At 39.1% G+C, this 26,640-nt stretch overlaps 1 protein-coding gene across 1 annotated transcript in view; it reads right to left on the bottom strand.

Moving 5' to 3' along the window:
- LOC122791532 (intelectin-1a-like) overlaps positions 1-26,640 on the bottom strand; it is a 144,932-nt gene that overhangs the window by 72,714 nt on the left and 45,578 nt on the right. The window contains exon 2 of the mRNA XM_044059274.1: positions 26,486-26,606. Within this exon, the coding sequence (XP_043915209.1) occupies positions 26,486-26,606 (121 nt within the window). The remainder of the gene's footprint in view (positions 1-26,485; positions 26,607-26,640) is intronic.

The following is a 26,640-nucleotide window of genomic DNA, read 5'->3' as shown; positions in this document are numbered from 1 at the left end:
ATGTGAAAACAGCCCAAACGTAATTTTATCCACCACTGGCCAGATGCATTTTTTTTTGGATGTGGTGTGGGTTTCAATGCTATTTCAATGAATGTGAGTTTCAAGGACAGAGAAGTTTTAATGCCAAGTCTATTTTCATTGTGAAACAGTATTGCTTTGTTTAGCAGATGTCTGTTAGTGTTTGTGCATTGCTGTGCTGCAAAATGTAAAAATAAAATCCAAATAATCATTGTAGAAGTAAAGCAGCGTGCACACATTAGTGTTTATGGTAAATGGGGCAAAATCACCAGGTAATGCAGGGGGACTCTGGTGCCATATTTTGGTTGTCTGTTCTTCAGTTTGCGTTTGAAAGTTGGTATCCCACAATTCCATTGGAGTGGGTGGGGTTACGTAATTATGCATGCAGATTAGATGTTAATCAGTATACAGATTTGTACCTATTTTTCATGGGCCTTGTCCAGATTTATGATGTTTCCAGATTGAGAGGCATGACAACAAGGGGTGCAACCATACTGGATCTGATCCTCACTAATATGGGAGAGTGCTGCACACCCCTTACTGCAATGTTTTCTCTGGTAAGGTAAGACCACAAAATGGTCTCCTTTGAAGTAAAAAATAAAACCTAGATCCCCAGCTAACCCTGGAATATCCAGGAACTACTCTAAGGCTAACTTCCTGCTATTAAGTGATAGCCTGGCAAAATTTTAAGCCCCCATAAACCCTGAGAAAACTGCTGCCTATGCAGAACTGTTCACAGAAACTCTATACAAGCATATTAATGGCTGCATTCAGGCAACTGTAACCACCAGGAAGAAATACAGAACTAACTAAAAAAATAAGCCACCCTGATAGAATGACAAAATCAATAGGCTGTATAACAGAAGGAAGAAAATCATGGCAAAAATTAGGAGGTGCAGCACCCAGCAGGATTAAAGTACTCTCATCAAACTAAACAAACAGCTTAGAGGACAAATAAAGTCTACCAGAGCCAAATTTGAGGAAAATGTGGCCTCCCAGGCCATGGACAGCCACAAGGCATTCTTTATCTATGTCCACAACTTCAAAGGCAATACACAATTGTGTGCAGAGCTCTTGGAACATTAGCCTAGTACTCTCCCATGAACCTATGAACCCATGAACCTGGGTACAGCTAGAGTGTGACTGTACAGCATCACAGACATAACAGTACATCACATCATTATTACCACTTGATGGTTTGCATGAAAACATATCCATGCATGTCAGGATTTCATGCCAGTATAACATTTTCCCCGGCAGTGTCAGGAGGTCAGTGATCATGTGGCATGTGTCTTGAGGTTTAACATGAGGTTTGATTAGAGTGTATTCCATGCACTGTTTGGTATGTTAACAAATTGTCACAGTCACAGTTTCCCTTGCTCATTGACACTACACTTTGCACTGCTGTAGTTTCTGTGTACATGGGCATAGCTGATGCATTGCCATCAGTCTAGCAGTGAATTAAAACACTTTGACAGTATGTGTCATGGTGGTGATACATTGGGCTATCTCTCCTGGTGATGTAGTGGTTTATGGCCAGTTGACAAAGGTTCTCTATAATGCCTCAGTGTGGAATTGTGTCCTTTGGCCAGGTCAAGTTATGTGAGATGCACATTCTTTCCCTCATCCATGGCCTTGGTGACCTTCTCAAAGAAGGCTACTAGATTTAACAGACATAATCTAGTCTTAACAAATCAAAAATGAGTTTGTTACACAGTCGGGAGATTACTGATGTTCTTGTCAAAAAGGTCCATTATGAGTCTTTCCATTGGCTTACAGATAAGGCTAGTCAGACTTATAGGTTTATAATTCCCTGTGTCAGGTGATGGTCCACCCTTGTTCAGACAGATAGCTGTTGCTGTCCATTATTCTGTCAGAAAACAGCCTGTCTGGAGGCTGTGGTTAAGTAGGTATCCATTTGTGTCTGCCAGGTTATGTTTAAATATATTGATAAGGCAACCTGGGATGTTATCAGAGGTCATTGATGCCATGTTTCTAGGCATACAGAGCTCACAGATGAGCTGGTTTCTTGAGAAAATGTGCTGAGTAATGTTTGCATGTATACTTTTGGTAATGAGCACTGGGGACAGTTGGTTGAAGTTTGGTCTAAATATGTCAGCTAGCAAGTTGTCTATTGCCTCCAGTTGATTATTGGTGGTGTCATCCACAACCATCTGGGACAAAGCTGTGCATTCCCCATAATATTTTGTACTTACCTAAAAATATTTTGTGAGAACACCTCCAAATGCAACCTTGGGTATGCATCACATGACACACAGTGGAACAGTTAACATAGTTGTACACCTCTACCTATTTCATGTCACTACATCACTTGCACATCATATGCCTATATGTTTATCATTGGAAAAGTGTGTGTGAGGGCTCTGATACCATATACAGGTGTGGTTCATGCAAAACAGATAATGACACAAATGCTGACAGTTACATAATGCTGCCGGGCAACACCTGAATAATCCTCATGAATAGCAACACAACTGGGCATACAATGAATTCACCACAGTTGCAAGTGAATCTAAACTGGTTATATGTTTGTTTATATACAGGCATTACAATATGTGGATGAAACAAGGCATATGTGCCTATGTAATTAGTATGATGTAATACTGCTGTATGTCACATACCATTTCATGATGTTAGGTATACTCATGCATGTGCCATACTGCAAGTGTCACTGTGATGGTTGAATGAGAAATGTGCAGAATGCTAATACACCTCACTACAAGAACACATGCCTTATTAAGGCAACAATATACATAGCATCATCCCATGCCAACAGTCCTCAGGAGGCATATTACTACAGCCATTATGGAAGGAATATGTAATTAAATGTCAACAGTGGCCATCAATAAATTACAACAAATCACATAGTGGAATGCACTGTTGTAGAGCTACCATACATCCACACCTCAACACAGCATATGTGTATGACAGAAACATTGACATGTGCAGTCTTCATAAGATCATAGGATAATACTAGGCTAATGGCCATCACATAAAATCATAGCCATTATTATAGCCTTTCAACCAAAATCAATATATCTATTTGATGTAAGATAGTAGGGGTAAATGCATATGTATATATGTGTTTGATTGTATTACCGACTGCCTCTACCCATATGTGACATGTGCACCACCCCATGACAGAATTAGCAATCATACATCCAGTGGTATGCAGATGCCTTGAAGAGGGTCATGGAAGGGCTGTGCTTCGCAATGTGTCTACACATCTTTGAAATGATGACATCCTCCAGTGTTCTGCAGAAAGGATGTTATGTTGGCAGAGAGAAAAGGGGATGTTGGATTCATGGAGGTATGTTAAAGGGTCTCCTGTGTGGGATTCAAATGAAAAGAGATTCAAAAGATCATATACTGACAGTATTTTACCATCAATCTCACAAACAGCAGTTGAATGAGGTCAGATTTGAACATTAGGCCTGTGCAGGTATACAAATTGGATTCCATACAATAGAACAATAGTACCACCATGGATGTCTTACTTTATATTGTCACAGTTCACTTTATTGAGGATGACAGCAGCATTGTATGCTGAGAAGAAGAAGATTTTAGTAGAAGTGTTTCACATGCTGGTCTAAAATGGTCTCTAGAATGAGAGCTAACTGAACACAAATACATATGCAAGTTGACTGCAGTGAGACTAGAACTCTTAACTACCTAGTTACAGAAGCTACAGAACACAGTACTTAATCCTAGTGCCATGGCACAAGTCTGACTTTCATATTATCAGAGAAGACTTTATAGCAGATGACATCATCAGTATCTGGTGAGAGGATGTTGGTAGGAGTGTCGCATATGCTGCTCTAAAATGGTCTTCAGAATGAGAGCTAACTGAACACACACACACACACACACACACACACACACACACACACACACACACACACACACACACACACACACACACACACACACATTGACTGCATTGAGAGTAGATCTCCTACCTAAATAATTACAGAAGCTAGAGAACACAGTACTTAACACTAACACCATGGCACAAGTCTGACTTTCATATTGTCATAGAAGACTTTATAGCAGATGACATAATCAGTGCCTATTAAGAAGATATTGGTAGGAATGTCACACATGCTGCTCTAAAATGGTCTGCAGAATGATAGATAAATGGACACACACACACACACACACACACACACACACACACACACACACACACACACACACACACACACATTGAACGCATTGAGATTAGAACCCCTACCCACCTAGTTACACAAGCTAGAGAACACAGTACATAATGCTAGCTTCACAGTACAAGTCTGACTTTCATATTGTCAGAGAATACTTTATAACTGATGACATCATCAGTGTATGTTGGGAAGCAGATGGTGGGAGGGCTGTATCAAATTGCTGTGTAGTCATGTCCCATTGTAAAAATTTGTCCTCAGCGAGACTTAAAAGATAACATTAGGACATAGACTCATGCTCTTCTGACTATGCACACACACAGTTTCACATACAGGCACACAGGCAAGTTGACTGTTGTGCAACTTGAACCCCAACCTAACTAGTTCCCCAACTGCAGAACACAGTACTTAACATTCACACCATCACATAAGTCTAATATTTTCATTGTCATGGTGGATTTTATAGGGGATGACATCATCATAATGTTGCAGGTAACATATACTGTTATAAGACCTGTGTGCAAAGTGTGGACTTGAAATTTGCTTTTGCGATTGCAATGTGCGAAAATACTTTAAAAGTCAACATAACACTCTTGCTCACTATCTCTCTCTCTCTCTCACACACACACACAAACACACACACACACACACACACACACACACACACACACACACACACACACACACACACACACACACACACTTTGGAAACAGCAGGAATGCAAGTGTTAATATATGTGTGTTTGTATTCTGATGAACTGTTGTCCACAGTTTTAGATTTTTCAGACAATATCAATGTGTTTTGATCAGTGATGACCAATGACTGCTGTCTGTATAAACCCATAAAAATATAACAATGCAGTTGTGCTTTTTATTTCTGTAGTGTATTGGACATTGGACTTATTACTGAGATATCATTTGCAGGTGCATTGCTGCAGAGCACACATGACTCTGAGTAAGTATGTCTTCAGTGAATAACAAGTCCCTCCCCTTCTGTTGTGTTTAAAAATGCCTTTTAATGAGATAGAAGATAACTGGACAATAACCATACTAATACATTCCAAACACCTGTTTATATAGCGCATCTCCGAGAAAGTGATTTGCGAGAATGATGGCAAAGTGTTAGCGCATATAAGATTCCCAATTCATGAATACAACTTGAACTTGAGAATTTGTTAAGAATATATTGTATGTCAAAATAGCTGACAGGTACTATGCTGTTCATACTTTAGTTTATATTGGAAATGTTTTGTCATAACTTTTATGTCATGAAGAGCTGTTGCTATTGCCTTCCCTACTAGTGCAGAGTTAAGCAATGAGCAAATGCGTTTCTTTGCTTAAATGGAAAAATACTAATATTTTTATTGCTTCACCTTCCTTCACGCAAACAGGCAAAGCAGTGATGCATGGGTGTCAGCACTCTAGATAGTACTGAATGTAAAAAATATACCTGCTTCCTAGCTTTCCTTGTGGTAGCAGGTGTAAGAGTAGTGAGCTCCTGGTCAGCGGACAGATAACACAAGGTTCATATCCAGCTCATTCAATGTTTTACAGATGATGTCAGGATGGCATTACCTAAGCAAATGTGATAATTACTGCAAATGTGACAAACAGTAATTGACTACAGTAAGGTATGTGTCTTACACAATTTTTTATCATTAATACCTGCCTCTGTTCAGTGGTACAACTGTTAGCTGCTTTGCAGGCCTCACTGCAAATCACAATTTAATTGTGTGTACAGCTTTGTAGAAATGACAAGGGGTGGTACATGTTTTAAAGTGATCATTTCTGACTCAGCAGATATGCTATCTGTTTATGGCCATATATCCTGAAAAGTGTGTGCTGTATGCTCATCCCTGTCAACCTCTTAGCACAAGAAATCTGGACAAAACCTAAAATAATGGGGGGACAAAGCTCCAAAAATAGCGACAGATTTTAAATATTGCTCTTATGAACTTAAAAAGTTGCTAGAATAACAGGTGTTGTGTTAACATGCATTTTCTGAAGAGTATGAAGTTTGAAACCCAAATGAATGTCATTATTTAGTGATCGCAATCTTCAGTGATTTGCCAGAAAACTACAAATTTTATTATGATCATACTAAAAATATGAGGCAAACATCTGGACATTATGTGAAAATCTGGACAGTTGAGAGGTATGTGTATGCTGTGTCACAGTAAGGACAGTTTACAGATCACATTAGATGAAGATTTCATCCATCATCACCCGAACATGTCAAAAAGAGAATCCTACAGGTCATTTTAAAACATTGTACAGTACATGAGAAATGATTACCTATTGAATTAAGCTACCATATTAGTATTAACCATCAGCACAGTCAAGTCAGTCTGCAGACACCATCTGTCAACCCAATAGATACACACAGGTACACAGGAGTTGGAATGATGGGATGAATACAAGGAGAGATGAACATACATCCTAGCAGTGATTTTTGATGGAACATTAATGGTCACATATTTGTTCTGTTGTCATTATTAACATTATGTGTCTTAAAGCATGAAGTGAGTGACATAAGGGTAGAAAAGGCTTTGGAGGGAGACAACATGTTTATGACATGCAGACCAAGGTTAGTTAGATATGTGATAGAAGTGGGTATGGGTGTTATTTCAGATACTCATTCTTGGGCAGTAATAAATATATCTCCATGGAAAATCATAACCTTTGCAAATTATGATATGTGGGTGATTAAATATATCATACACATGTGACATTACACTAAGAAATGATGAGAGATGCATCTGAACTCAAACTCTTGAAGCTATTGTCAAAACAATCTTTAGAACCAGTGATTTATGTCAACATTCCACACAGTAATTTGCATTTTGTTACATTCAGCAGTCTAAATAACTGTCAGAGTAAATGTTTCTAAATACTGCCTTTACACTGCTTTAACTCTGGGTCCACTAGTACAGTGGGTTTAAGCAGCATTGCATGGAGATAACTGGAACAGTGCAGCTGATGGCAAAAACTCATCAGGTTTTGCCATAGGATATGAAGAGACATTCACTGCCTATCAGCATTGGTGCACAATGCCAAATTCTGCACAAATGCAGAGGGAAAAAAGTGAAGGCTTTATTAGGGGCCCTTTCTGACCATGTGTGTGGTGTGTGATTCTACTTTTGGGCCAGATTAAAGATGTGAAAATGGGATAGTTATGAAAGTTGTGAAATGGGGGCAAGCAGGGGTAAGAACAAAGAGGAAGCAATAAAGGAATATGCATAAGAGAATTTGAAAAGAACAATAACTATCCACTTTGTTAATGCTGTAATGTGAACATGTACAAAAAACTGGATGAATTTGGACTGTCACCACAATACAGTGGGTGACAACAATGCAAACATGTTGTATAGCCAGTTGGACCAAATCAAGTTTGCCAAGAAGATACATATGAGAAGCGGAGAGCAATGTATGGGACATTTTTTTGTGGGACAGGTGCCCTTTTTTTTGGATTTCAAGAAAAGAGGAATGATAGGGAAGGAACATAGGAATGAGAGTCGGGTAGGTGAGGAAACAGGTGCAGACAAATGGGACAAACAAAACAGGCACAGGGATAGTGATGGACACAAAAGGTTTGGGGACACTACAATTGGGGATAGGTATGGGAAATCAGAGGCACATGCCCATCAAGCATGGGAACAGTGAGAATCTAGTCCTCACCCTTAGAATTGTCATCACGGTTCCTTTCCTTGGCTCCCTTTGATATTGCTTGATGTGGGAGTCTTTTTTGATTTCTAAGGAGCAACTTCTCCAGATGGCTGAGGCAGGTATCAATGCTAGTTTATAATACCTCACATACTACCAGCCTTGGAAGTTCCTGGTGGGTGATGTAATCCCCACCTCCACCAATACTCCTGGGGGGTACCAATGCAGCACCAGCTGGGGCAATGCTACCTGATGTGGATGGACTGGGTAGTGCAGGAGCTATGGAGGCAGTACTTCCATGTTGAGTTCCAGATGTGCTGGGTGTTGGTGTGGCAGCCAGTGGAGGGTTTGCAGGCTGAGCCACAGTGGTTGGCCTACCTTCCTGTGCTGAAAATCATTCTGTTTTTTGGCAGGAAAATATGACATCAGAATGATGTGTTCAAGTATATGTAAAAACAGATAAGGCGTGGGGTGAGACAAAAAAAAGAAAGCAAATTGGAATCATTATATGTCACATAAATTCTTTATTACATTAAATATACTTGTATTACTATATTTGATATACAGCTTTCCAAATCCAAAGTAGGATTGTGAATTGTAACAAGTAATCCTTGCAATATGCTGATACTGCATTTATGCTTTTAAATATAGTACAGATTAAGTTAATAATATGGCATTAAAGCCAATTTTGTTTGAATTAAAATTAAAAATGATATTTTTGTAATTAGAATGTATTTGTTACTTGTAGGAATTGGACCCACCAAATCTGAATACACTATTAAACTTGCCTAATACAATTACCAAAAGCTACAGAAGAAAGCATGCATGTTTGCTTTTACAGCTAAGATCTGCATGCTTAAGTTCTAGTAATGTATGGAAGAGCAATAATTTTAATATAATTATGTTCATTTGTGCAGCATACATACCCCTTCCCTTTCTGAGTCTTTCTAATCTTTCAGCATGTGCCTCTCTGTTCAATGAAATTGCCTGAGCAGCTATAAAATAAAGGAGAGAAAAGGAGACATGAAAGGATTATGCATACCAGTCTTGCCTATCTACAGCTCTCCATATGATTTAAAGTTGCTTTATCTGTATACTTACATAACTGTGGGATGTCAGCAGTCCTAAACTCATCCAGCCCCTGGTTGAGTTATGCCTACTTGTGCTATTTCAGATCATTATAATGGTGCCCACATTGCTCCTCAGTGTGTGGTATGCCATTTGCACTGGAGACAGCCTTGGTCAGACTATTCCAATCCTCAGCCTTATACTGAGACTGAGTATAGCTCCCTGCAGCAGTCTACTGCTGTACCACTTTAGAAGGAGTGCAATAAATATTTATGAATCCTCCAAACCCTCCTTTGAGGCCTGAATTGGGCACCATACTTCCCAGCTCCTGCCACATCTACAGAGGTTCTCTAATAACAGAAAAAGTACTTTCCTGCCAATTTGTGATATTGTGTTTTATGGCCAGTGCACAAACCTGCACAACCATGCCAACCACATTTGTATGATGGTGTGTGGATAGCAACATTACTAGACAGAGAGGAAGGCAGTTTATGAAATAGGAATGCTTATGTGCTGCTAGACCTGACAACAGTTTGTCCAGTGGTTAACAATGATATGTTAAATGACTTGACTCTTAAGACCTGAATTTTGGAGGTGGGGGTGGGGGTCAACTGTATGACTTGATACATATTTTGTGTGATCTTACACACTGAAAATGTAATTTGTACAATGTGGGATTCACACCTATATAAAAAAGTGAATACATATGTTCCCACATATGTGTTTTTCCTCATTGCCACAGAAGAAGTGTTTTTCCTCAGTGCCACAGAAGAAGTGTTTGCCAACCATGATTATTAATAATATGCACCTTAAAGAGTGAGTGGTGCTATACTTCAATTAACCATCTATGTGTGTGTGTGACATAACAAGGTCCTGGTTTATGCATTCTCATGTGTGATGCAAGAGTAATGTGTGACAATATACTGGAAATGCACATACTTGTATTACTTTCAGAGTAGATTTTTGAGTTCTGGTTCAGACCACACAATGCATTCTATTTTACAGCTACACTTGTATTATGGGAGATGTGTAGATGACTGTCAGTAAACTATGAAGTCCATCCCAGGCCTAAAATGCATTTATAATTATAGAACCATAACTGTCATGCTACACCAGTTACATGTATAATAGATATGATACTGCATGTATACTCAGTCAACCTGCTATATATAATTATTATGTATAATTATCTTCGTATTATTATTTTTGTTAAAAATTGTAGTTGGACACCATTAATAAAAACTGGGGTGTGCTGGATTAGAATCTTGGCTCACCTGTGCTGTGGCTATGAACTTACACCTAGTACACAGTGAAAGCTAGGTAGCAGATGTATTTTTTACACTCAGTACTGTGCAGAGTGCTGATGGCCACGCATCTCTGCTTAGCCTGTTTGCACAAAGGAAATTGAAGCAAACAAAAAATGTATACGTTTCTTTGTAACAATTACATTGTAACATTGTTTCTTTATTTTTTCTACAGCAGTGAACTGTGTTTGCTCACAGGTGAGCAATGTCAAATAACACAGGCAAAAATTAATATAGATTATTTCTATTAATATATACTATGATCATTCCTCAGTAAAAAATATTGTGGAACTCGAACCACAGTCTACATATCTTATCTATTATTTACCTCAATGTCTTTAACCCTTGTACTAATCACAGCTGAGTCACAGTTGTAATTTCTGCTGTCATTATCATCCAAGGTGCTGACCACTGCGCAATGCCACTAAACGTGATTGCGCTTCCTAAGGCAACTGACATTAATTTTAAAATGTTTATACTTTTGGCTGTTTTTGCACTAAGTTGCAAGCCATTAGCAACTAACAATGGTGTAGAGCCTACACTATGATTACATCTGCTACACAAAGTCAAAAGTTAAGTATTCAGTGATTCTAATGAGTTCAGACCTCACCTGTGTCTTCACAGTGTTCAGAGGACTGGATCTACACTATAAAAAGGTAACCATGTAGCTATGAAACATGAAGGTGAGGAGACGTGTGTATTTGGACAAAACAGAACATTGGCATTCCTTTGAAGGTGATTTATCTGTAGAGAAGGCTTACAATTTCACTAAGGTATGCTTGTATTATTTATCTGTCCATCAGAAATGGACCTTTTATCAGTACTCACTTCTTATACTTCACTGTTGGCACATGTATTTTTGATAGGCACATATATTTCAGAGATAGACAGGTTATACTTTCAGCACCACTGTTATTTTTAAAATCTGATTTTGTAATATTCTATGTTATTGGAGAGAAATGTAATAAATTAATGACTGACACTGATGCTATGCTTCTGAGATGCCCCAAGGCAACCTCCACAGGAGTGCTGGGCTGAGTGAGAAGTGACTCACTTTCATAAATTGACTTTTCTGTTGCAAATGTGTACACATCCTGATAATTGTGTGCAAAGCATATATACATTACTTTTGTGGTATTTCTCGGTTTGTACAAACCTCCTTTTGTTTGATGTTTTGGGTTTGGGGGAGCCACCTACCATTCTGTGGTGCAAGAAGAAAAGTGTGTTTGAAGTGCTTTTCTGTTGAAAATGTATAGACATCCTGATATTTCTGTGGTAAACATATGTACATTACTTATGTGGTATTTCATGGTTTGTACAAACCTTACCAACTAACCTTCAGTTGTACTAAATGAAAAGTGTGTTTCAAGTGCTCAGTGTTGACAAAAGGGTACACAGACTGATTATCTTTTGTAAGTAATACATTAGTTATGTGATATTTATCTGTTTTATCCTTCTCTGTTTTATGTCACATAGGATTATGGCATCCAAGCGTACAAATTTACGAAAAACCTCTTTCAGTGATGCAGAAAATGAGGCGATAATACAAGTTCTAAAGTGTCATGGAGCCTTTCTGTTTGAGAGACGACATGGGGATATGGCTGTCAGAAAAGAGATTTGGAACCAGTTAGTGAACAATTTCAGTTCAGTCAGATGTTGCAGCAGAAATTATGATCAGATGCAGCATTAGGCCACGGATATGATTTCATCAGTCTGGAAGAGTGCAGCTGCAGTTGCCCAAGAACAGCTGGCTAAGGGGTGGTGGTCCTGCTACCGTGTCACCACTGACACCAAATAAGGAATTCGGGTCCATTGTCAGAGATCCAGACATCTCAGTGGAGACTGTGCAGCATGTGCTTGATGTTGGTGCTGATGTGGGCGGGAGGACAAGTATATCCCAGATGCAGCTTCCAGGTAAGCTTACATATGGTAAGTTTTGTATTTGCTTGTAGAATAAAATATATAATTTGACCTACTACTCCTTGTGAAAAATATTTTTGTATCTGTACCTATTGATAAGTACATACAGTTATATAAGAGAATTGTTCAGTACACATGGGTGTTGGTGGATGTATCAGCCAAGTTTCAGTTTCATCTATTACTTACAGGACATATAGGCAAGTGTGTATTCACTGTCCTCCTGTGTTATTCCCATTGTGATGCTTAACTGCCATCCTTTCCTTGCTTCATTTCTTCCAGGACCATACTCTCTGCAAAGTGTGGAGACATCTGCACATGGTCATCAAATGTTTATTTGCTTATTATTAAGCATTATTTAGATATATAATTATCTATATGTGTGAGGAGGATGTAATGAGTGCATGTATTGTTTTACCATCTGCGACTGTGTGACCAGTGTTACTTTTTTATCATCTACATTGGTTTAATATTTAGTGCAGTAGTAATTTCATTCCTGTGCTTGTTGCTTATTATCACAGGTGATACTGATAGTGGAAGTGTAGGACTCCTACCACTTGATGTCAGAGTATTGGTAGGCTCTGATGATGATGGTGGCCACAAAGATGCATGATTGGGGGAGCAGAGGATGAATCTGACACTGAGGTTATGACTCACACATCCCCTGTATTTCCATTAGACACAGTCAGTAAGAATATGCATACCAATTCCACTGAGCCTTCAGATATTGGACAGGTTGAGGGTGACACACTTAATCAGGTTAGTGTGGTTACTGCAGCTTCAGTGCCTGTTGACTCTGTCCGTAGGCAAAGTTTGTGTGAGGTGCCATGCAGGAGGGCTGGTAGGAGTAATTGGAGGAGGCCTGTTGTCCACCCTCCACCTGATGCTGGTGTGTCATTACTTGCCACTCGATGTATGTTTAGGGTTGTCATGGAGGCACAGGCACATTCCACTAGGGGCTCTGAGGTTATGCTTAGGGTACTAGATATGGCACATGCTGATGTGTGTGACTTCCTCCACCATGTGGCCGATTCAATGGATCAGTTGAATGACATGATAGAACAGACACTGTGATGGAATGTCTGCTGGGAGGGAGACAACATCCACATGGCTGTAGGTCCACAACATCATCTGCTGTTAGCCAACATGGCCAAGCATGATTACGCTTCCATAGTGGCACTACTTCCACTGCTGCATCAGTGGTTGAGGTATCCACACCCAAATGTGGTAAGCCAACGGGTTGTGAACCTGGGTATAGTCATGTGGAGAGCTCATCCAGCAGACATCACTCACGTTCAGGTAGCATCAGGACATCTGACCATGGGCATGGACATGCCAGGGCAACTCCTAGCAGAGCCAGTTCTTGTGGTCAGGGGCGATGATGATAAAATGATATTTCTACCATGCATGACTCATACCTGTCTGACATACCAGGATGTAGAGCTAGCACAGAGCTTGGCTGTGGTCAAGCAGACATTCACACACACATTTCACATCAAGTACCCATACAGACGCACACATATAACAGGTACATGAGCTGGCCGCACCAAGCCAAGTGATTGTATCTCTTTAGGTGTGTTCAAGTTTAGTTATTTATCAGTTTTTAATTTTTGATATGGCTTTAGGCAGTCAGAGCAATCCTTCTGTGGGAAATACACTTATGGATCTGGAAGCAATGTAAAGCTTGTTGCACAGCTTAATGCTCCTGGTACAGCAGCTTACACAGCAGTTGCCGATATCATATTTTAATACATGGGGAGATTTAAATTGTTCCCAGAATTTATCAATGAACTTCAATTCCCAGGTGAGCGATTATATTCTACCTGGACAGTATCAGTCACATAACCATAACCATAATGTCATAATGTCAATAACAGCATGGCTATGCATCCTAAAAATACCAGCAATGGATCAACAATCAACTTGGATAGCTGGTTTATTAAAACTGTAGGTTTTGGTATGTCTAATCTTGACCAGCATCTAAATATGTGCTATAAACAATTACTGCAGTTTTGGAAACTGCAACAGGAGATTAGCTACTTTACAGAGTGTATTAAACTCCAACAAGTGTCAAAAGGTTTAAGATGTTGGAAATGTCCTTCCAGGCTGGTTGAACACTCTCTTTTGCATCGGGAGCTCCTTGTTGTGTATGACAGACATGAATTCAAGGCTAAACATCAAGCTACATTTATGGAAATTGACATTTATAAGAACATACAGCAAATGAAATTGAGAAAAGCTCGAAAGGGACCAGGTAGAATATTCTAAGGGAAAAGCTTATCCTAGTCCACCTAAAGGACAACAGAGGAGAGAACTTGTCCAAGAGCAACCACAGGACTGAACATGGTCATGACAATGAGGAACAAATAGATGAGGATCACCCTTTAGAGCAGAAAGTTCCATGGCGATCCGAGTGACTTCAGAAAAAGGGAAGTAACAACTATCACCTGTACTAATCACCTCAACATAATTCCAGACCATACCAACAGAGAAACCCTAACAAAAAAGCAAAGGAACAACCATCAATGGTAGACAAAAGGGATACAACAGGTACTTGTAAAATTATTTTGAATAACACAAATGATTTTAAACTCTATAATTATAGTACTTATGATATAATTAACGAACATGCAGAACTTTTTTGCAAAGGATATACTTTTGTCCCTTCAAAATGTGCTGATATTACTACAATAATCAGTGAATTGAAATTCTATACCAGAAATTTGAATTTGAAGTTAATACATAAGGAAAATACCCTGAACAGTGATCCTAATACCATAAGAATCCCTAATACATTCAACCCAGTACACCATACAACCCTTAATGCATTCAAGCAAATATGTGAGATGGATATATGATTTTTACTTGACCAGTTCCCTAGTGAATTAAACTTGAACTTAAAGACAGAAGGAATTGCACAGTCTTAAAACTGGTGACCAATTTCTTAGTATGCGACCAGATAAGGGTGGTAGCCTCATAGTCATGAATTTACTAGACTATGAACTATGAATGTTTAATTTGCTATATGATGACACATATCTGGAAGCCTCTAGCAATGAAATGAAGATAGCATACTAGAAAATTGATTTTTATCAGTACGATATGCTCATGCAAGGTCAAATAGATCTTTGTCAATATAAGTTTATGCATACTGAAACCCCAAAAATTCCATCCATCTTTGGGGTTACAAAAATTCATAAGAGTCTCCAAGATCCTCCACTAAGGCCGATAGTGGATGCTGGTAACTCCAAAACAAGCTGTATACCAAAGTTCATTGACCAGCAATTAAAAAAACAGGTCATGAGTATCCCACATATATGCAAAAATTCCTGGGATTTTTTGACCAAATGCCAGCAATTGGATGACTTCATGGATTAAACATTCATTACAATAGATGTCAAAGATCACTTTAGCTGTATATCCCATGGAATAGGAATTGAATGATTCTCAGATTTCCTCTCCCATAATTTGAAGCTAAAGCAAGATAAAGTCAATACACTAAGTCTACTGATGGAGATTGTCCTTGATAACAATTACACCTATTACGGTGGACAATGTCTTAAATAAATGTCAGGCATAGCAATGGTAGAGGCCTGCGGACCACTTTTTCCAAACATAATAACGGCACCATGGGAGGCTAATTACATCTTCAACAGTCCTTTTACCAATTATATTCAAATGTAGATTTGTTTTCTGGTTGACATAATCATTGCTTGGGCGGGACCAAACAATGAAATTGAAGCATTCATTCATTATATAAACAATACTACAGCATTCTTAAAATTTACGCATAAGATAAGTCAAGATTCAATTGATTATCTTGATGTAACAATTTCCAAGGACTATAGCAATGGTATATTGACATCTAGTATATTTAGGAAACCAACGTATTCAAATGTGTTCCTACACTACATGAACAGTCACCCCTACCACCAAAACATGCTGTAGTCAAACGACAAATGGTAAGGGCTGCTAGGATGGTCTCCTTGGATGATGAATTTATAATAGAATACAATTTACTGAGTGAAAGGTTTAAGAACAGTGTATGCCCAGAAAATTCAATACAATCCATCAAACATGAAGTTATGAATAAAAAGAAAACAGGTATATATATATATATATATATATATATATATATATATATATATATATATATATATATTCCTCTCCTTACTGAAATGAGGTCTACACATGACCCTGTCTCATCTACAACTATCGGCCATTCGCAAATGGATGCCCCTACAACAACAGAGGTCAAGAATAATATGAAGATAGATGAGCAAATAAAAAATGAATTTGGACACCCCTTTGCCACTACTTTTAATGCTGACAGTCAAAAATATTTTAACAAAAAATTGGCAGCTAATCAAAAATGATAAAGACTCTTATGAAACATTAGGTGCATGACCAAAAATAGTGTACAAAGGAGGTTATAGTTTCAAGGATTATTTTGACAGAGTATCCCATAGGAATAACCATCAAATAGGAAAAATATCTAAATGTGGAAACTGTCCACAGTGTTACTTTATTCAACAAGTGGAATTCATAAATATGGCTAATAAGAAAATTATGATGAAGGTCTTTGGCAACTGCGAGGCTCAGGAATCATATACATTGTGATGTGCAACTTATGTTCAGAATTCTGTATCGGAAAAACTGAGTGTAAATTCAAACAGCAAATTTATGAGCACTCATTATATGAAAAAGAACAACAATAATAATGCACTTTATAAGCATATATCTAGTAACGCTGATCATAACTTTTCATTGTCTATTTTAGAAAAAGTGGAACGTAGTCCTAGAGGGGGGCCCTGGACAATAATTCTAGAACAAAGGAAGCTATGATGGTAAATATACTTAAATGCTATAACGCCTCCAGGGCTCAAAGATATTTTATCTGTTTCCTACATACTAAACATGAGAGCATACGATAGGTGAAAGTGTATTATTTGTGCACCGGTTATGTCATAAAATAATCATATTCCCAAACTTATACTTTAAATTTTTACTAATATCCACTTAATCCCAAACTCACTCCCCATTATATCCTGAATAGTCATCATGTCTATCAAACCTCTTTCACTTCTAACTCAAATACTACTACTTATTACTATATCTTACCTAACCTATCTCACCCAGCCTCTCAGTGCAAATCACCCACTCCCATTTCATACAACTATCCCAATCTACATGATGCACACATATTCCTCAACCTGCATATCACCCAGTCTCTACCCCTTCAATAACAGTATGCTCTTTGTGTCTATATTATCTTGTTGAAAGATGACAACATTGAAAATGCCGTACAGCAAAACTGTTCTTGGGGGGGGCTGCGCCCCCCCTGCCCCCACTAATTATATTTACCAACTCCAAGATCGCACTACAGTGAGGAAAGAGCACATTTTCTCATCCCCACTGTACCATGATCCTGCAACAACACTTTCAATATATGGCATTTACGACATTATTGACATTCGATATTTTCAACATGCGATAAGGTGAAGTAGACCCTGTTCTTCACCTACAAACTCCTACCTAACCCCAAATACTCGACTCACATCTGTATTAGCCACATCCCCATAAAGTTTACACCCCATAGATTACATATCACGCAACTCAAATACTTCTTCTGCCATCTCATCTCTATCCTTCTCTCCAGTGGCATTCACCCAACCCCTGGCCCTTCTCCCCCACACATCTCAACCTACCAATCCCATCCTCCTCCCACAACTGGTAAACCTCTCCATTTCTCAGCTCTAAATGCTCAGAGCATATGCAACAAAATTCCTAACCTCCATGCCTGGCTTCTCCATAACCAACCCGATAATCTGGCCATCTCAGAAACCTGCCTCATACCCCATATAAAAGACTCTGAACTAACACCACCCAACTACTCCATAATTAAGAAAGATAGAACACATAAAAAGGGAGGGGGAGTCACTCTCCTCTACTCATCATCCCACTTAGTTACCCCCTATACCAAACCTATTCCCAAATTTGGCAAGGCAGAACTAATTCCAGCCCTACTTCATATAAACAAACATAAACTTATATGCATAGTCTCCCTTTATATCCCTCCTGGAGACAATAGCTCAACCCTTGAAGATATTCTCTCCTGGTTCTCTAACAACATCACTAATGAAACTATAATCCTGGGTGATGTGAATATTAAATGGTCAACAATTCAATCTCCTACAAACTCACTTAATATAAACTTGTACAACTTCACTCAGCTTATTAACTCAACAACTATGCCTTCCAAGAACTTCCTTACTGGAAGCACCCTGGACTGGATTCCAGTTTCTCATCCACATTACATCTCTGATAGTGGCACTCTACCCGATCCATTAGGCGACCACTTCCCCACTTTTGCCCACCATCTTCCCTCCCCCATACAACTAACTCATACCTACACCTTCACTTGCTGTCTAAAAAACTTTAATCCTAGCACATTCTCAAATGCACTAAAAAATGAACTGGAACCCACTAAAAACCCTTCCCTTAAAAAATGCTGTTACCTATTTAACTCAACTTTCCTCAACTTGCTTGACTCCTTTGCCCCTCTGAAAACAAAATGCATAAGAAGCAATCCTGTACCTTGGCTAACCAAAAATACCTTACTAGCCATGCGATTCCAGGATAAAGCCTGGAAACGCTACTCCAAAAATAAAGCTATCACCACCTTTAATGAATTTAACTTCATAACAAAGTAAAAAAAAGTATTATCTCAGACCGCAAAGCCTACTTTTCTACACTCCAAACCAACCATAACACCGACCCCAAAAAATTCTGGCATGAAATCTCCTCCCTTCTCAACCCTGGCAAAAAAGAAAAACCCTGCCCTGATCCAGATGCCTCTGACTTGGACTTAGCCACCCAATTTAACACTTTCTTTATTGATTCCATAAGTAAACGTACATCATCTTCACTTCCCATTCGGCTTCCCCACCCTTATTTCCACCTATCCCTCTCTCCCCTAGCATCTCCTGCTCCCAACCTCCAACTTTTTCCTTCAACTACATCCTTACAGCCACCATAAAAAAACTTCTACTAACATTGAAACCCGGCTCTAATGCCCCTGATGATATACCCTCATATTTCTTAAAAGTTGCCGCAGAAGGCATAGCTCTTCCTATCTGCATTCTTATACATCGATCTATTGCTGAATGTCAAGTTTCCCAGCTCTGGAAAAAGGCCTCTATTATTACACTCCATAAAGGTGGTAATAACAACAATATCACAAACTTATGACCTGTCGCTATCTTATCCCCCATTTCTAAACTTCTTGAAAAATGCATCCATCTACAACTTCTACCTTACCTCATAAACAACCAACTTTTAAGCCGTACTCAACATGTTTCAGACCCGGTCACAGCACTACCACATCTCCTCTCCTTCCTAGAATCTGTTAATAAGGCCCATGACACTAGCCACATCATGTCCACTCTCCTCCTTGACCTGTCTAAGGCATTCGACACTATCTCTCATAACCTTCTTTTCACTAAACTCTCCTAACTACATCTATCCCACTCCTCTATTAATTGGTTTATCAGTTACCTACAAGCAGTTAGAAGGAAAAAAGCCACCTCCCCTTTTCTCAATACTATCACAGGTGTCATCCAGGGTTACATTTTTGGCCCCCTTCTATTCAATATATTCATAAACAATTTCTACCAAGCCATTCCAAATGCCAACCTTGTCCAATATGCTGATGATTCAACGATAATCTGCTCTGCCTCTACTATACCCACCCTAGTTAAATTAACCCAAGATGCCTTCTCCTCCACTGAGCAATGGATGATGGACAACCATCTAGCACTCAATGCTACTAAAACTAAACTCATAATATTTACTACTTCCAAAACCATCACCCTAGATAAAACCTCATTCTCAGTCACCAGTCAAAATAATACTCCTCTCAAAATAGTCTCTAATGCTGAACTACTAGGGATCCTGATCAATGATCAGCTACAGTTTGATAATCAACTACAAGTACTTATAAAAAAAACACACAAAAAATAGGCATGCTTTACCGCCACAACCGTTACATATCTCCCTCTACTAGGCTCACCCTCACCAACACTTACCTTATCCCATCCCTCCTATACGGTGCCTCTATCCTTACTAATCTGCAATCCTCCCTCAAGACGAAACTCTCCTCTTGCTATAATAAAATAACAAAATTTGCAACTGGCCATAGATCCACTTCTCATCACTGCACTGCCCTACGCCAACTGAATTGGCTTGAGCTGTCTAATTACCTCATCTATATTTAACTTGTCCAAGCACATAAACTTATCTTCACCCCCTCTCTCTGTCCCTCTCTTGCCACCACCTTTAAAATGCACCAACCAAATAGACTTTTGAGATCTATTTCCCAAAATCTAATTGAACTGCATAAACCTGCCCATCCACCAGGCAAACATTTAACGTCCTTCTCTCTAACACGCCATTGGAATTCCCTCCCACCTCTCATCTGTACCACCAGCAGCCTCTCTTCATACATAACCTTTTAATGAATCCACACAGTATGTGGATTCATTAAATTGTTCGTGCTTTTACTTGGTTGTGGTGCTTTCTTTTCAGTTTATTGGTTTTGCGTGAGCACCATCTGTCCTTTTGTGATTTTCATACATAACCTTACTTCACATACACCTAACTTCACTATGGGAATGCTCGTGCTCCCAACCCACATAATCTACCTACACTATAGCTACTCTCTATAAGCTATAATTCACAATAGCCTCCCATTGTTTTGTACCCCTAATAAACTCTAGGAATTAGCATAACTCCTAGAATGGTACAATTCATTAGGCTAGAAATTAACTGCATGAATTAGCATAACTGTTAAAAATTTAGACTGTTTCTGTTATTGCGTTGTGCTAATATGTTAAACTGTTAAAAACTTTAAATGTTTGTACATATTACTTTTATTGCATTGTACTAATATGTGCACTCTACTAATATGTGTTTTTCTATTTGTTTAATTTTGCTTCATTTGTGCACATTACATTTCTATAATAACTTACTCGTGTTAAATCTGTAATTTGTAATTTTCTGGAGCTTTTCTCCCCAGGACACGTTGAAAATGGTCTCTTCATGGCTCAATGGACTATCCTGGCAAACTATAAATAAATAATAAATAAATAAATATTCCATGAGTTCATCAATTAGAGTAATCTATTATCCGTATTTATATTCACACAAGCATCTTAAATCTAATTTTATTTATATAGCGCTTGCACTTCTATTTGCGTTTGTATTCATATTTTTGCTCTTTGAGTGAGAGGATTGGTTAAGTTTTGCAGTTTATATAAATTTGTCATAGCTTGCAACAATCAGGTACAATGTTTCTTTAAAGTTTTAAAATGAACATGTGAATAGAATGTTATAAAAGCATCACGATATTATTTTAAACATCTGATGAAGTCATAACAGTATTGACAAAAGCGCTATCTTTTGAGTTTTAAATTCTCTTTTAATGTATTTTTCACTTTCTACGTCGTAATAAACCATTATGAGTTGTCTGCACAGAGCTGAGTGATTGTATCTCTTTAGGTACATTCGTGAGGCTTGCAGGTCATTCTGTCTCAGTGGCCATTTCATAATTGCTACAATTCTGCTTGCTTGTTTTTCTTACTCACACACACTCACTACTTTTGTGTCAGCCTTGGACTCCTGCCCCCCTAAACCCCACCCTGTGCAAATGATGATAACTGCCAAATCACCTTGTTTCTATCTTTTACATTCAGGGATATGTATGTATTTCTTCTGATGCACAGGGTGCATAGCTAGATGTGTGCTTAGTGTACTGGTGACGCTATATTGAAATGTTTACTGATTTCTTAGCCACGGTGGTGCAGCGGTAGCATTGTCGCCTCACAGCAATAGGTTCTCCCGTTTGATTCTCGGCTGGAGCACCTTCTGTGTGGAGTCTGCATGTCCTTCACGTGGTTGAGTGGCTTTCAAAAGACATGCGTAAATGGGTGTGCCTTTGTTGAAGGTTGGGCCTCGAGTTGGCACCTCAGCACCGTAAAAATCTACTGCTAATCATTAGCGGACCGGAGTTCCGCTGTGGCGACCCCTAACTGGGAAAAGCCGAAAGAAGAACAACTGATTTCTTACAGCCTTTTATTGTTGTGATTGCTACTTTGAAATTGTTGATGTGTCACTAAGGCTTATTGCTCCACTTGTGAGAATGTAAGGATAATTAGACTTTGCATTGCTTTTTCTCTTGTGTGTATTTTCAATGCATGAAGAATATTAGCTGATAAACAGTAGAAATTTATCGGCATAAGTCAGTCCTGTCACATACTGATGTTATTGCCGGGCAACTCACACACATTCTACTTAGGTACATTTTCAAGTAAAAGTACGCAAGTATCTGTCATTCATTTGTGTTCTTATCCATTTATTTTCCTGTTCCAGGTTTAACACTTACCTTGATAGTTCTGCAATTACAACTGTTGTAATTTGAGGCTGATCTGTCTGATTCTAGCGGTACACAGCCATTACATGGGTAAGTAAAGGTTGTGAGCATTGCCTGGCATCAAGTTTACTGTACGGATGTATGTGCTTAGAGTGAAAATTTTACCCTTAGGTGGTCAGCATATGTGTTATCTGTTGTCTCTTGGCCAGGGCAAGGGCATATTGTAGATGCCTATGTCTACCTACACCCACAGCAGCTGGTGGATCTCCCTCTGAGTCCTCCCATGTATGTGGCTGTGGTGACCTTGCCAATAGTGGTAAAATGTGTGCCCCTTCCCCTTGGTGTTCCTGTTGCAGCTGTTTTCTCAGGATAATATTCTGTAGGACAGCATAGACAGTGATAATGTTGGCACAAGTACTGGAATTGTACTGCAGGGCCTCCTCTAATGTATCCAGGCACTAAAACTGTGACTTCAACAGACCAAATACGCACTCTATGATATTGCTTGTTTGAGCATGTGCCTCATTATAGCATTCCTCTGTGGGTGTGTGTGCATTTCTAATGGGTGTCATCAGCCATTGTTTGAGTGCACACCTTGCATCCCCCAGTAAATGGCCTTGTGGGATATTCCCCCTGGAAAACCTCTGGTAGAACTGCGAATTATACCAGATATGGGAGTCATGCTAACTGTCGGGATTGGTAGCACACACATTCAGGATGATTCCCTTAGCATTACAAAAACCTTGGCAGCAACCTCTTAGACCAAGAAATCTGGACAAAGTCAAAAATAATGGGGAGACAAAGGCCCAAAACAGGGACACTTTTTAATATTTCTCTTACAAACTTGGAAAGTTGATAGAATAACAGGTTTTGCATTAGCATGAATTTTCTGAAGGATACGAAGTCTGAAATTCAACTGTCTGCTATCATTTTCTGTCCTCAGTCCTCAATGACTTACCAGTGATTTGCTAGAAAACTGCAATTTTATGAGAACTAGACCAAAAATATGAAGCAAAAATCCGGACATTCTGTGAAAATCTGGACAGCTAAGAAGTATGCCTGGCAGTTAATGGAGTAGAAGCCTTTTCTGTTTATGTAGACCCTTTCCTGTTCCCAGGGTGGTAATTTGATATCCACATCACCACAACAGTCAGGAAATCCTTCTATGTGGCACACCTCATCACTAAGGGCTTTTCACCCAGAAAAAGGAGGTCATTGTCCCACTGTACTCACCCCTCATTAGACCCATTATAGAGTACAATGCCCAGTTTGGTATGTACCTCACAAGACATCTGCAACAGCTGGAAAGGCCGCAGAAATACCTCACTAAAAGAACCACAGGCCCAAAGCAGATGCCCTATGCTGACTGTCTAAAAAAACTCCAGCTATACTCTGTCTACTCAGAGGTGATCTATGCTTAACATACAAGGCCATGTCAAACCCTGAGCTGTTGGACATACTCCACTTAAAGAAATCCCAATCCCTCAGACCCACACGCTCCAGGGATCTAAACCTTGTCATCACAATGAACAAAACATACTGGAGAGATAGGTGCCTGACCCAGAGACTCCCCATGCTCTGGAATAGACTGCCCATACATGTCAAGCAGAGCACCTCCTTGGCCCTCTTCAAAATGAACCTTGACAATTGGATGGGAGATAGGGAATTCACTCCGGGGAATCACGTCAGTCGCCCTGCTAGACAGGGGTCCAGGGAAGTAAATATTGTGGGAAGAAATATCCAGGGAATGTTATGACTAGGCTTGTATAGGCCCTAGGGCCGATAGCCTAGTACCAACCTATGAACCTATGTGTGTGCAGTCTATGGCACTCAAGACTTCAGGGAAATCTGTTAATGGGTAGAAATCCTGCATAGTTGTAGCTTTGTCCTCAGGGCTATGTGGAAAATATATATAGTCAGAGGCATGCTGTATCACAGTATTTAGGAAATGATGTAGGATCCTGGATGCTGAAGTCTGTGACACCCCAAGCATATTCCTTGTTGGTCTCTGGAAGGTTCCTGTAGCTAAAATTCTGAGTCCTCCGTATACCTTGGTCTCCAGAGGTATTGGTTCCCCACAGTTTGCCCTTGCTCTCAGTTGAGGATAACAGAGGTTTCCGCTCTACTATTTCCACCTTATGCAGACCATGAGAAGTTAAACAAGGTCGAAACACCCTTCTCCTTTTTGATCAAGGTCTATCAGCAGCATAGACTTGAGCCCGTTGCACATACACATGCAGAACAGCAACAGCATCCCCTAACATTCTTTCCCCTCTAGTGTAGTTTCCATGGCTGTATTCCAATAGGTTTTGGAATGTGAGGCAACAACCTGCATGAAGTGTACATAACTGCTTTATAACTTATTGAATAGCTCTGCCATTTTGGATTGATTGATTAGAATACAATTCAGCTGCTTATGCTGTCATTAACATTTATTAGTGTTTACTGTGTTTGTGTGGCTCTACACACCGTGTAGAACCACTTACTGAATACTAATTAGTATGCTATTATGTGTGTGCAGCGCCACAACATGCACACAGTTTTAGCAAGCTGTATAAGCTTTATTGAATCCAGCCCTATGTCTAAATTTTATTTAAAACATTCGGTTATGCCAAGAATGGAGTATTTCAATTAATATCCCTTCCTGAATATATATAGTGTGATTTTTACATATATTGGTAAAATGTTAACAGAGGTATCAACCTGGATCTGTTAGAAATGTGCAATTATCATTTGCTTTACAAAAAATAAAAAAGATGTGAACAGGTTTGACAGTAAATTCCTGCATAAATTTAAGTAATAAAGCATATTCAGGTATAGCTGTCTACCTTAAGGAATTCATATTGAAGCTCGGACCACCTGCTGAAGATAAGAACACCTGTCAGGAAATTCCTAGGTCCAGCTGAACTTAAAGAACATGATTGGATCATGCAAGTTACATCCCTCAGTCCAAATGCCTTCATGGAAAGACCATAAGGCAAAATCACCGTTAAAGTCCTCGGGTCTAATTTTATTGTGTTTCAGAGTGACACAAACTTGACATTTTTCTACTGGCTAGGGAGACTGCCTATACCACAAAATGGGCACAGGTGGAGGTCTTTGCAGACCCAATTCTCACCAAATCTTAGGGATAAAAAGTTAACAACAGCAATATTCTTACTCAGTGAAGAAAGAAGGGGTGTCCTGCCTTATTTTGTTCCATACACATGCTAGTAGCCTGAAACACTGGAGGAGTTCATTGGGTCCACAGTGGATACAAAATATAGAGGATCCTGGAAGTCAATTAGCTGATAGTTGTGGAACAAAAATAAAAGAAGACAGACTGAACTGTTCAAGTGTGTTCATATTTCAGCTGAATTACAGATAGAAAGGGAACATGCAGATTGGAGATAAGGCAGTGGAAAGTTAATTCGTTTTGTTAACATTTTGTTTTCAGGCAACCTTCCAAGCGAGCAGTGTTGTAGATCATTTTCACCATATGACTGTGACATCTTTCATGCATCAGTACATTCTCCCAGAACTCCCATTACAGGGGTACACTAGAAGCATCATATAAAAGAGTGTATAGAATGTGAGAGTGTGTGGTACATCAAAAATTTGCTAGTCAGATTACTGTTGCCTCCCCTGGAAAAATGGATATACAGTCAGTTCACTCACAAGATGTGTACTTTTTATGACATAAGTGTTCATTTTTTTTTCACAGACCCCACTACAGTCAAGAAAAAGTCAGATTTTGTGCCCCCTTTCTAACCATCAATGGCGATATATCAATGTCATGGATGTATATCTCTCCCAGACCATTATTCATAATCTCCTCTCACTGATTCTCTTGTGTTCTAGAAATTCATTTGTATCTGTGGTGTAAAATACACTGATTGATGACAAGGGACTAACATTGTACTTACTTGGTCCACAGGAAGAGTAAAGGTTATTAGTAGTTACAGTATTTCCAGTGTCATAAATAATTGGAACAGCAGGTCCATTATTAGTTAAGCATTTTCCTTCATTGTACTTCACAGGATACCTCTGGAAAGAAATCAAAACATAAAAAATGTTGGTA

Source organism: Protopterus annectens, chromosome 17.part0, assembly GCF_019279795.1.
Source record: "Protopterus annectens isolate FY-2018-M chromosome 17.part0, PAN1.0, whole genome shotgun sequence".
Lineage (NCBI taxonomy): Eukaryota > Metazoa > Chordata > Ceratodontiformes > Protopteridae > Protopterus > Protopterus annectens.
Note: the sequence above shows the minus strand (reverse complement) of the source record. Positions and strands in the feature narration are given on the sequence as shown.